The sequence below is a fragment of the Achroia grisella genome, unplaced genomic scaffold, assembly GCF_030625045.1.
Source record: "Achroia grisella isolate CSIRO2021 unplaced genomic scaffold, CSIRO_AGI_Agris_v1 utg146, whole genome shotgun sequence".
Classification (NCBI taxonomy): Eukaryota; Metazoa; Arthropoda; class Insecta; order Lepidoptera; family Pyralidae; genus Achroia; species Achroia grisella.
The window spans coordinates 3,628,419-3,642,937 of NW_026712636.1; the positions used below are offsets into that span (position 1 = coordinate 3,628,419).

Consider the following 14,519-nt stretch of genomic DNA (forward strand, 5'->3'; position numbering starts at 1 on the left):
TGTGCTTAACCGCTAGACCAACGAGACTGTCAAGAAAAATCAGAATAGGCTTATTTACAATATAACTATCGACCAGGTCCGACTTCGCACTGATGTATAATAAATCTGGTCGCAGGTTCGATTCCTCGCACAGTGCATACATTTGTATTCATGACTATGAATGTTTGTATAGCTCTGTGTGTGTCTATTCACTGAAAAAGCTATCTATATATTTATATCAGCTGTCTAGTACACAACACAAGCTCTGCATAGCTTGGAACTAGATGGCGCTGAATTATTCACGGTTATTATTATTATTATAACTAGCTATACTCGCATCTGGGCAAAATATAGCTAGTTGTAATAGGGATTGTTATTATTGATAAATAGTGTTCATTACCGAGAATGTACTACGTCAGCTCGACCTCCACGCGATCTCCCAAGAAACCGTCGTGGTAAGTCCTTATAAATTCGCCAGGATGTACTTATTATCTCTGATCAGCGCGACGGTTGACTGGTAGAGAATGCTATCAGGCAATAAGTCCGCCCTGTACACAATTTTGTATGGAAAAGAATAAATAAATATACTAACTTATCTGACTATATCATCATCCTATCATCTTCCACTGCGCCCTCCCATCAATCCCCCGTCTAATTCAAACGGGAATCGAAATTACGACGGACTGAGCCGAGGTTCGAACCCATAGCGGTGCCCTCAGAATAAAGTCGTATCCGTCAGGCGGGAGTAGGCAATCAGCCGCTCCTTAAGTCCTTCCGCGGGTTTAGAGTCCCATTTGCACTTAGCCTCTATCGTCCGGTGAAGATGTAAAGGCTAGCTGCGGCTAACAGCATTAGAGTAGTAAGAGAAGAAGAAGAGAAGTAGAAAAAATATTCCTTCATTCACTGTTACTTGAGTCTACCATTCCATCATTACATTTCTTATTACAAAAAAATTGTTGCAAGAAATAAATGCCGTACAGTGCCATCTATCGATATTTTTGTGTACTTGAATTGAAACAAAATGATTAGAGTTACTAGTAGTACACTACAGATGTCTCTGCTAGGTCTAGCGGTTTAGTACATAGCTTTACTTCCAATAATCACTAGTTCGATTCCTCGCATAGTACAAACATTTGTATTATTGTGTATGATTACTTGCTCTGTATGTTTTCAATGTATATTACTTATGTATTTAAAAAAAATTATGTATGTATTCACAAATAAAGTATTTAAGTATTCTATCAGTCAGTCAGTCTAGTGACAAACTCTGTTTAGCTTGAGACTAGATGGCGCTGAAATATTCTATCAGTTGTCTAGTACCTACTTATAACATAAACTCTGCGTTGTTTGGTAGTAGATGGCGCTGTGTGAATTGCCCTGGATTATTATAAAAAAAACTCACTTCGTTACTCTCTTTATTCCTTTGATCTTGGCTCAGATTGCTATTTTTAGTTTGCATTGTCCTTTGCAGTCCCTTTGTCCCCACCTGCAACAAATTATTTTGTCTTACTAATATTACAAAGACGAAAGTTGTGAGTATGGATGAATATTTTTGGCCTACTGTAACGCTTTTTTTAGCGATAGATCAGAAAGCTGTCTCATTACAAGATGAACGATGGTAAATTAACATCTCCTTCGAGATTTGGCTAGATTATAATCGTTATTGTGCACATTATAATAAAAAAAATTGTTCTCCTAAAAATAATTTGTTAGTTAAAAAATAAATAGTTATCTTCGTTGTATTTAAACAGAAGGATATAGAAATATCAATATAATTTAAGTATTTTTGGAATATAGATTCAGCGAAGAAGAATAAGCAAGAACTTAAACAAGTTCTTGCATATTCTTATTTTTTTAAATTTTTCTTCTAGTTTAAACAAACAGTACAAATTCCTAAGTCAAATCTATAGGTAAGAATATTTTAAATTCTTAAGAAAAAAAATATGTTTATTTACTTAGTAATATATATGTACAACAAACAAAAATAAAAAAAGAATCAGACGAAAGTTAGCCTAGCTGTCTGTCCGTTTGTAATATTTACCGTATCGAGGACTATACATATAAATAAAATTGGAGTGTCTGTTTGTAATATCACAGATAATATAATATTACATAGTAATATTGAAATAACAATTTTTTACTACATGCATGTGAATATTAAATACGGTACATACCCCAAAATAACATTTTTTACAATTTTTGTCTGTCTCTCAGTTTGTCTATTTTTGTCTCTGTCTCTGCTGGACCGATTTTTACGGACTTTTGTTGGCAGGTAGCTGATGTAATAAGGAGTACTTAGACTACTTCTATTTTAGGAAAATATAGTTAAATTCCACGCGGACGAAGTCGCGGGTGCAGCTAGTATACAAACATAGTAACAAAAAAAACTAGTCATAGTAAACAGAGTAGACGCACAGCAATTTTCTAGTCATATAATTTTATCTAAATTGTTTATTTTCTAGCCTGTACCAACACAGCTGCGGAGATTTGCATTGATTTATCTGCTCGGAGCTTCCAAGTGCGGTAAAAATATTCATACCCGTGCGGTGGGATCCTTGAAACAATTTCCCGTGCCGCTCGTAAATCCTATCCCAGTCAAAATTGATCCTGAACTATCAGTCTATGTCGGTGGGATGCAAAAAACTGTCTAAAATCAGTTCTGGGATAAGTCCCTGTGCGTTGGGTTATTTAGAATAGAAGGGGTTTTTTGACAGCCCTGGTGGTCTAGCGGTTTAGCACACCGCTTTACTTCCGATGGTCGCGGGTTCGATTCCTCGCACTGTGCAAACATTTGTATTCATGTATATGATTGTTTGTATCGGTCTGGGTGTTTTCTATATGTGTTTACGAAAAAAATATATCTATGTATTTGTGTCAGTTATCTAGTACCCATAACACAAGCTTTAGCTAGCTTAACTTGGGTCTACATAGCGCTGTGTGAAATGTCCTGAGATTATTATTATTATATAATTATTAGGGTAATGCATCAAAATTGTGAATTTAATATTGTGATAACATGATAACATCCAAGCGCTTGTGGAATGTGGAACAACCTTTATATATATTATACTTGCCACACGCCCGCGACTTCGAACGCGTGAAATTTATCATATATAAAATAATATTTGAAACTAAAATCATTGCCTTGCCTTGCCTTTATCCCATTATTTGTGGTCTGCCAATAAAATTCTCTGTCAAAATGCTCTCTATCGAGTCGTCATATCTAAACAGACATGCTTTTATTCATAAATCTTTCAAAAAAATGTTATTTTTGAATGTACCGTATTTATATCCACATTCATGTATAAAAAATTATTGAATGTCTATATATTAAAAACTGACGCTTCAAAATCCGTTTTTTTAATGAGTTAAGATATACACAAGGGACAGACAGCAACACTTTGTTTAGATATGATAATGTTAATGATTATACACAAGATATACTCCAATAAATTACCTAATTCACTTAAATTATCTATTTAACATCATTTGTATTCAGGTGCTTAAATCAGCACGATTAAGTGTAAATCTTAATACGCACTGCATGCGCATGCAAACAAGAATTTAGTTAATCAACCGGATATCCGGCAACGAGCTACGTACTATATATAAATTACAATTAATTTTCGTTATTAAAAACTAATTAGGTAACACAATTAATGATAATCTATAGTATAAATAATTGCACGTCTGTATGCTTGAATCGTCATCTGCTTCTTCCTTATCACATTTATTTGTGGTCATCGCAATATGTTTTTCTCTTCCATTCATCCCTGTTCGCAGTCATCTTGTTTAATTAATATATGTATACAACCTCTTTTGTCATTGTTATGTGCCAGTACTCGTATTAAGTAAAAAAAAAAAGAAAAGTAATTTATTTAATCTGTCAAATTAATTTATGTGTGATTTTGAACAATACACCTAGATAAAACAAGATCAAGATTTTTCATTTAAAACAATTTATTTTTAAACACATCTCGTTATTTACTCCCTTTCTTACCATATCAACTTTCACACAGTCCATTCATCTCCTTTTCGGTCTTCCTCTGTCCTTATAACCATCTACATTCATATGTAACACCTTCCTTAGGATATGATCTTCATTCCTACGCATTACATGTCCATACCACGATAGACGATTACTCTTTAACCTCTCCGACACCGGCGCCACTTTCATATCGCATTTTCATGCGGACTGAATACATTTGACATTATATTTAATACTAGCTGTTCCTCCGACTTCGTCCGCGTGGAATTTAACTTTATTTTTCTAAAATAAAAGTAGCCTAAGTTACTCCTTATTACATCAGCTACCTGCCAATAAAAGTCCCGTCAAAATCGGTCCAGCCATTTCAGAGATTAGCCGGAGCAAACAGACAGACAGACAAAAATTATAAAAATTGTTATTTTGGTATATGTACCAAATTGTACCAAAAATGTATTTATAATCATATGCATATAGTAAAAAACGGTTATTTCAATATTACAAACAGACACTCCAATTTTATTTATATATGTATAGATTAGTTCTTTGCGGAAAAAGTAACAAACGTCCATCCTTACTTAAAAACTTTCGCGTTTATAATACAAGATTGTTACAAACTATAAACACATCAATGATTTGATCCGATTTGATTATTGATAACATCACGTCGTCTCCAATGCAACACTGGGCTTTAATTATGTAAAGCAGTTGCTATCAATTCCCATGTGAATTTCTTATAAAAAAATATTAAAATCTACAATTTTGCGATTATTAACAATTAATGGTTCGCTCCGGCTTCGCTTGGGTGCTCATAACTTTATGAGTTTCATATATACTATCTTAGTTACATTACAAATAGTTAGCTGTTACTCGTGACTTCGCGCACGCGAATTTCGGATTTAACTTGTTTATATGAAACTAAGTAAAATTAGCCTAAGTCACTCCTTATAATATTGGCTATCTGCGAGTGAAAGTCCTGTCAAAACTGTCTAGCCATTTTCGGACAGACAGACAAAAAAATAAAATTATTTCCTGGTATTTAACAAGCAGAGATAAAAAAATTCACGCGGATACAGTCGCGGGTACAGCTGGTATTAGTATAGTATATAAATTATTAGTATAATGTACAAATAATTTGTAGGCCATTTGCTTGTTTGCTTGCTTGCTTGATATTAGTTTGTAACTGAAACAATCAACTGTTCTACAAAATCGCACAAATTTCGATTACGATATCTAATATCTATATCGAGATTGTTAGCAACAACGTTGCATAATAAAGCAACTGGCGATGAGTGTAGTCAGTTGTAGAATGTCTGGATGTGATGGAATGAAAGGAATGGAACGAATGAATGGAAAGTGAACGAGTGGGCGTCAATAGAGGCATTCTATTCAAATAAACTCAAATACTAACTATTGAATTTATAGTTATACTAACTTTTGCCCGCGGCTTCGCTCGCGTTTATTTATCCCCTTAGGGGTGGAATTTATCAAAATCCTTTCTTAGGGGATGTATACTTCATAGTAACTTTATGCGTGCAAAGTCTCAGCCCGATCGGTTTAAAATTGAAACTTTCATCCCCTATTTTATTCCCTGGAGATAAAATTAATCAAAATCCTTTCTTAGCGGATGCCTACGTCATAACATCTACCTGCATGCCTAATTTCACCCCGATCCGTCCAGTGGTTTGGGCTGTGCGTTGATAGATCACTATGTCCGTCACCTTTGAGTTATACATATTTAGATTTTTTTACATCACTCTTTGTAATCGATTTTTTCGCTACTGGAGAGTTAGTAGAAATATGAAATATGAATTGACACACAATATTTTTTGGTGTCACCTGGGTTCGAACTGACAACCTTTGTAGTGTTAGTGGGGATAAACCTCTTTTTTTAATGGGTGATAATGACGATGCACCCGTATATGCTGACAGTGCTGGCGGGGCACCAGTGAAAGATGAGCATAAAGTCAGTCAAATTACCACGACAGTTTTCAGGTGGGACTGCAAGATGTTTAACCTGATGCTATTATTATTGCATTGCTAGCAATTACCTGAAGAAAAAGAAAAAAGATTACAGGTCACTAGGATTAGTCATCATCTCAGCCCGGAAGACGTCCACTGCTGAACAAAGGCCTCCCCCAAAGATATCCACGACGATCGGTCCTGCGCTGCTCGCTCCAATGCCTTCCAGCGATTTTAACCAGATCATCTGTCCACCTTGCTGGAAGCCTTCCCACGCTGCGTCTTCCGGTCCGTGGTCGCCACTCGAGGATTTTACTGCCCCAACGGCGATCTGTCCTACGAGCTATGTGCCCTGTCTATTACCACTTCAGTATTGCAATTCTACGATTAGTGGTATATGGATATATTACTAACATAATATTTTTTTTTATTATATCATATATATAAATTCTAAGTCAAAGTTCCGAATGAATGGCATTCCGAAATCAGACTTAGGATTTTGCGTGAAAAGGGAATTTTTTTAATGTTTGATCCTGGAATGGTGCACCCGCCTGCGCTAACGGAGTACCTATTCTGACAGGGCAGCAGTGGAGAATGAAAAGATGAGCTTAAGATCATTGCAAATTCACTTGCAATTTATAATGATATTTAGTTGCCGCGGCGAACAGCGTGATGGTCGACCTAACATGGTTGTTGGATTACGAATCCTTATAAATTAATATATAAAAGAGAGAGTGGACTGTATTTATTGAAAAGAAAATAATTAATGGAAAAGGAAGTAAAAATACGATTTCGACCTGGAAGAACGTCTTCCACACTCCGAACACCCCAAAGTAAGCAATGTAACACCAAACTTACCTTTGCTCAGGAACGTCCCGATGTGTAGTACTGTTTAGTGGCCACGCACTCTACAGTGTATATTTTCATCAAAAACAATTATATTGTGTTAAATAAATCCTTAATTATCTTGTTTTATATAGATAAAAATACGGAGCGTCCTTTTAATTCCAGTTCTTATTTTCAATTGTTTTATTATTCTTTTTTTTAAATTTAAGTGCCCACATGTTTTTATATGTGGCCAGTATTACCGAGCACCTTTTGCTCCAGTAAGCAAGCCGGTGATACAACCTGCTTAGACTAAGGAGGTTCGGAATACGGAACAATGGTAAATATTTACCAATGGGGTTACAGTTCCCCATTCCTAATAATCCCTTCGCCCTGCCTATAAGATGGGGTAGTAAACCATTAAACCAAGCTTTCATAAAAACTGTATTATTTTCAACAGATTTCTCAACGAAGAGGAACATATATTTTGTAGGATCGTAGAATATAAATCACAGGATAAGATGGTCCCCAAAGATCTCCACGACGATCGGTCCTGCGCTGCTCGCATCCAATGCCTTCCAGCGATCTTGACCAGATCGTCGGCCCACCTTGCTGGAGGCCTTCCCATGCTGCGACTAATTGAATAAATTTTATCAGATGGCGATAATGATGCAAATGCTATGAATGCTGTTATTACCACTTCAGTATTGCAATTCTACGATCCATCGGATATATAGACGTGCATAATATTTTTTTTTATTATATCATATATATAACCTCTGAAATGCGAATCAATGGACCGATTTTGACGTGAAAAGGGATTTTTAAATGTTTTTGGAATGGTAGCCTGATCTAATAAGTACCTATTCTGAAACAGTGGAGAATGAAAAGATGGCTAAGACTTTTATTTTGCAAAAATAATGATATTAAATTGCCACGGCGAACAGCGTGATGGTCGACCTAACATGGTTGTTGGATTAAATATAAATTAACATAAAAAGAGAGAGTGGACAGAAAATAATTAATGAAGGTAAAAATACGATTTCTATGGAAGAACAATCCCCGTCCGTTCAATCCCTATAAGCAATGTAACACCAAACTTACTGACCTTTTCGAACGTCGGTTAAACTGTTTAGAAAATAACAAAGTATAATTTTATCAAAAATATTTAATTGGTTAAATAAATCCTTAATTATCTTGTTTTATATAGATAAAAATAGCCGAAGGTCCTTTTAAAGTTCTTATCATCATTGTTTTAAACAACATTTCCTTCCCACGTGCTGCATTGGAGATAAAGCGCCCTTTGCTCCGCAAGCCGGTTTTATCTTCGATGTTCGAATACGGAACAATGGAATACAGTGTTTCTTTCTAAATAAATCACATGCCTAAAATGTAATATACCATTAATGGAATAAAACTGTATTATTGAAAATAGTTCATGCACAGATTTCTCAACGAAGAGGACATATTTTGTAGGACCTGTAGAATATATACAGGATAAGACAAAAAATAAATGGGTTTAAAAAAATTAATTTACATAAAAACTGTATTATTTTCCAGATTCTCTCTCAATTGAATTTGTATATTGAAATGGATGGATTGGTTAAAATTGACGTTAATAATCGTTTATGACCTACATGAATAAATGATTTTTCATTTATCAGATGAATATAATGAATGAGCTATTTTAAGCTTTTTTTAAGTTTGAACCCAAGTCCATAATATAATACACGCTATATAGTGTATTATGAGAAAAATCTTTTTTTTTTTAATCTATTTAATTGACAAGAAACATATTAAAATTCTCTTTTATTTTGTCGAGGTAAATTAGACGTGGAATTTATATTATTTTATATATACGTATGCAATACTCGTGACACTCTCTTAGACAATAGAGATTATCCATATTACCACAGATAAAATAATCTATACATAAAAATAAAAATAAGTGTCTCTTTTATATTCATGTTTTTTATATATATGAATATATAATTATTTAATATTTTTTTTACAATTTTTGTCTGTCTGTCTATCTGTCTGTTTGCATGGAAAATCTCTGAAATGGCTGGACCGATTTTAACGACTTTTTTTGACAGATACTATTTAAAATGTAACTAGGCTACTTTTATTTTAAAAAATACATTAAAATACGAGCAAGCGCAGGAACGGCTGGTGTGATAAATATGATTTTCCATTAAAAATTCGCAGGTGAAGTTGGTGAAATTCTTCTATTACATAACAATCCCCGTCCGTCCAATATCCCTATACGGCTAACCGCCTCTTCGAAGTCGGTTAAAAATTAGAAAATAACAAAGTATAATTTTATTTCATACTTAACCGGTTACCCTCCTACCGTAATAGCCGAAGGGCCAATTAAAGCCATCATCATTGTCTAAACAACATCCTTCCTTCCCCGTGCTGCATTGGAGATAAATTCGACCCGGTTTTATCTTCGATGTTCGAACCGAAGAATACAGTGTTTCTTTCTAAATAAATCACATTCTAAAATGTAATATACCATAATGGAATAATTGGAACTGAAAATATGGCAATGGCAATAGTTCATGCACGGGATTTTTGTTTAATGTAAGACATAGACACCTGTACTATATACAGTACAAAAAATAAATTGGCTTTAAAAAAATAAATTTACTTGAGTTTCTTGCCAGTACTTCTCTCTCAATTGAATCTGTATATTGAAATGGATGGTGGGGAAAATTGACGTTAATAATCGGCTATGACCTATATGAATAAATGATTTTTGATTTTGATTTTAATATAACTTAATAGCTATTTTAAGTTTTTTTAAGTTTTCAGCAAGATAATATAATACAGCTATATAGTGTATTATGAGAAAAATCTTTTTTTTTTAATCTTTTAATTACAAGAAGAATTTTCAAATTCTCTTTTATTTTGTCGAAGATAGACGTGGATTATTATATTATTTTATATATACATATACAATACTCGTAAACTCTCTTAGACATACATGTAATTTATTTGTTAATTCCAAATATGTTATCTGTGATTCCAAATAACACTTCAATAAATAAGTTTCTATTTATATTCATGTTTATTATATATTTTATAATTATTTAATATTTATTTGGTAAAGTTTTAGCATGCATGCCATCTGACATGGAAAAACATAGAATTCTGGTGCATAACGATTGTACCTACTATTTAAAATGTAACTAACAATTTCCATAAATAAATACATAAAAATAAGAGCAAGCAATAAAAAGTAGGTATAACATTGATTTTCCATTAAAAATTCCACGGAAATTGAACACAAAGTGTTCCCACGAGTGAAACTGCGGGAAACAGATAGTGTAGTATACAACGACCATTATGATACTGATGTTCAGCCATAAAATCTATTAGAACTCGCACACACCATCGGCATGGCGTGATAATATATTTTTAAGTGAGAAATCATACAACACCATAATAAAATTACCATAAAATTGAAATTTTGTATACAATGGGATTGTATTACAGTTGAACATTATAAGAGAATATTACTAATATTATAAACGAAACGAAAGTTTATGAGTATGGATGTTTGTTACTCTTTCACGCAAATTTCAAGTCAGATTTTGATGAAACTTTACAGTAATATAGTTTATACATAAGAATAACATGTATATGTATATATATTATATTTATTTATACATTATTGTAAATGTAATAGTATAAATATTATTATATCACTGTGTTTTTCAAGGATGAAATATTTTTTTTTATACCACGCAGGTGGCAAATAGCATACGGCCCATCTGATGGTAAACTGTTACCGTAACCTATGGGCGCCTGAAACATCAGGGGTGGGAGGACTCTTAAGAAACCTTAATATACACATCTTGAAAAACCCCATGCTGTAGTCTCTCGAGAAAACCTCGGCAGGTAGTTCATTCCACAATCTAAATGTACGCGGTAGGAAGCTCCTCTGAAACCGCACTGTCCGAGACCACTTAGGTTTCAGCGTCTGAGAATGAATTCCCTGTCGATGGTGAGCGGTGCGATGGTAAAAGGTAGCCGTAGTCATCATGTCAAACAATTCATCAGAACACAGTCCGTTGGGATATGGCAGTAAAATATAAATGTATGGCGGCGTGATATTGATCCTCAAGAAGTACAATGCACGAGGCGGAACGTGATGTCCAAGACTATTGACGAGATCTTTCCATTAGATAGATTGCCATTCCATTCCATTCCCAAAAAGATTAATATTAGTAGGCTATAGTTTACCGTCAGTTGGGTCATATGCTTGATTGCCACCAATGTAACCAAAAAAAGTATCAAATAGTGTAACCGACTACAAAAACAAGCCATGCTATTTTTTTTAACTACCTATATCGTGCGATATATCTTTATAGAAATTTTCATTTCAGTTAGCTAATTGAAAAGGCGACTAGAAAACACAGTACAAATTTCTATTTATGCCAATTGCCAATGGCTTTTGTTTTGCTCTGCTTACACGTTATACATACAAAATCTTAAAAATGTAAAGCTGAATAACATTTTATTATCCATTTATTTGTTTCACAGTTTATTTTTTTTATATACGTAACGTATATATTTGGATTTATAAATTCTTAAGCTCCCGCTGCGATTTGATACAGAGGAAGTTTTTAATAGAAGTTTCACTATAGGGTATATATTATATATACACATATATAACAAATAAAATATTATATTAAAGTACTAGATGTCCCAGCAGACGTTGTTTTTCCTTAAAATAAAAATAAAAATTTAGGGGTGGACTACCCCTAACATTTAGGGGGATGAAAAATAGATGTTGGCCGATTCTCAGACCTACTCAATATGCTCACAAAATTTCATGAGAATCGGTCAAGCCGTTTCAGAGGAGTATGGGAACGAAAACTGTGACACGAGAATTTTATATATAAGATATAACAGATTTAATATTTAAATATAAAATTTAATAACAAAAAGTTTTCGCATGTATGTAGTGTACAATTATGTATTGTTAATCTGTTTCATCTTATAAACAACATTTATTTAGAAAAGTAACACGCAAGTTTTTTACTCATTCTTCTTGTAAAAGTGTACTTTCCGAATGAGTGGTCGAATAAAAAATATGGCTATTGAAAATTGCTTACATTAAATTTATTTGAATAAAGATTATTTCTATTTCTACCCCGTATCCAGCGTCAGTATAGCTGGTTTAGATTACATACATACAATTGACGACCTCGGTGGTCTAGCGTCGCGGGTTCGATTTCTTGCATCCTCCAAACAAAGTATTCATAACAAAAAAATATTTAATCATTAATGTTTGGAGTTATCTATGTGTTGATTTGATTCTTCGCACTTTCAAAACATTTATATTTATGACTAAAATTGTTTGTATCGGTGTGAGAGTTTTTAATGTATATTTAAAACAATCTAATTAGTTATATCAGTTGTCTAGTACTCATAACACAAGCTCTGCTTAGCTTGGATCTGGATGACATAGTGAATTGTACCTTTTATTATTCTTATATAGATATACTTACATTTATAACTACAATCCCAAATAATAATACCACAAATCACAGGCACACACAGCACAACACGTACGCCACAAATCAATTTTCGGATCACGGATGCGCGTGCGCACTTCGCAGAACGTCCGTGGTAGGTGCGCGCGCGTCATGTACTAACTAGTCCGCTGTTATTTTGTATGCTTCTGTATTTTGGTATCCGAAATAAAAAAAAACTATGCTTACTACGAGCTTCATTCGGATTAAAGGATTTTGTAGTTTATTAGGGTTGCCAACCCTATTGCAAGGCTCGCGTCTCTGGAACTCACTGCCTGAAGACATTCGTACACTTCCTACAAAAAATTGTTTTAAAAAAAGAGTTAATGCTTACCTTTTAAATAGTCTAACATAGAACTGCAAAAATGATCATTATCTTATTTATATGTGTCTGTTTATAATATATATATAAATATGTATGTATGTATGCTCATAATTTGTTTGTATGTAGTATATTATCACGTATATGTATGATCTTATATCTATTTAATTTATTAAAACTAAACCGCCTTCGAATATCTCTGCACTCCCTAAGGTTGGCTGGTAGAGAACAATGCATTAATATTGTACAAAATCAATAGTTTTAAATAAATAAATAAACTAACTAGTTCACTGTCATTGTTATTTTGTATACATTATTATTTTGAATAGAATAGAATAGAAAATCATTTATTCAAATAAACTTACATTGAAGCACTTTTGAATAGTCATTACATTTTTTTTAATCTACCGCTCGTTCGGAAAGCTGTCTCATCACAAGAAGAACGAGCAAGAAACTTGCGTGTTGCTCTTTTAAATAATTTATTATTACTTTACATTTTTAAGTTTAAGTGTGTGAATACAAACCACCAATTAGCACTAATTCAATTAAATACTCAAATAGAAAAAATATTGAATATATAACCAACTGGTTAAACAATTAATAAGAGGAAATCAGTCATAGTGATTAGAGCAGACCAGTCCCTACAAGCAGCACCCGTTCACGAGTATAACGGATGAGCCAGCCATCACTGCGCTCGACCATATTTTAGGGAGCCCAATGACCCGGCCCAAATTACTGTAATGTGGTATCCTAAATTTTTAAAGGAACTTTACTGACACTGCTTACGTAAACTTGAACTTTACTGATACTTCAGTCTCATCCAGATCAAACTAGGGTTTTGTGGTTCATTAGTGTTGTTCTAACCACAGATAACATAATATATTCTAACTAATCCTACATCGTATCCTAAATTTAAAAAAAACTATGCTTATTATCAGCTTCATCCAAATTAAAGGGTTTTGTTATTAGGGTTGCCAACCCCATAAAATATTATTTTATCTGTGCCAATAACTAACTAGCTCGCTGTTATTTTGTATGCTACTGTATTTTGGTATAGCCTAAATATATTATATAAATAGCCTATACTGCTTACTATCAGAATGGTTCAGGGGCCGTTCAAGTATTAAAGTAAGGTTTTGTGGTTTTTTTGCTTATTTTTGATTATTTATTGGGGGGTTGTATGATGATATCAGTCGGTCGTAATTTACTTTTTTATACGAATGGCAACCATTGTCTTTGCTAAAAAACAATACATTAATGACAGATCTTATCATCCTCCATTGGTGCTCCGACAACGAGTACTACATTTAAAAAGGTATTGATATAAATACATTCCTCACTAAAAGTTTAGTACCATTGCACGTAATGACTATAAATTATGTTTAAACACCTACGATCCATTTCGGTAAATTGCCCGAATTCGATACGGTTGGAATTGGAAACAGCTAGCGATTAGTCGAGCATTTCATCAACCACGTTGAATGGTAATTGAGATAGTCGTAAGACATCCATTCAATAACACAGAAAATTGATTAAACAATGAAACACTACATATTTTAGTTCAGTTACTCATTCATTTTTTTTTGTAAATATAAATCTAAGTATATAGTATTTTGTATATGTATATAAATTTATGAATTATTGCATACTTGAGATTAGTTTCACATTATTTTTGTTTTGTAAATACAAACTAAGAATACAGTATTTTATATGTATATAAATTTATAAAATATTTCATATTTGAGATTAGTTTCACATAATTTTTTTTTTTGTAAATACAAACTAAGAATATAGTATTTTTATATGTATATAAATTTATGTATTATTGCATATTTGAGATTAGTTTCACATTATTTTTGTTTTGTAAATACAAACTAAGAATACAGTATTTTATATGTAT

General features: G+C 33.1%; 1 protein-coding gene across 1 annotated transcript in view; it reads right to left on the bottom strand.

The window, feature by feature from the left end:
- The window catches only part of LOC131855614 (uncharacterized), a 68,429-nt gene extending 66,970 nt beyond the window's left edge, over positions 1 to 1,459 (bottom strand). The window contains exon 1 of the mRNA XM_059206904.1: positions 1,382 to 1,459. Coding sequence (XP_059062887.1) covers positions 1,382 to 1,438 — 57 coding nt within the window. The 5' untranslated portion in view covers positions 1,439 to 1,459. The remainder of the gene's footprint in view (positions 1 to 1,381) is intronic.
- Positions 1,460 to 14,519: the final 13,060 nt, after the last annotated feature.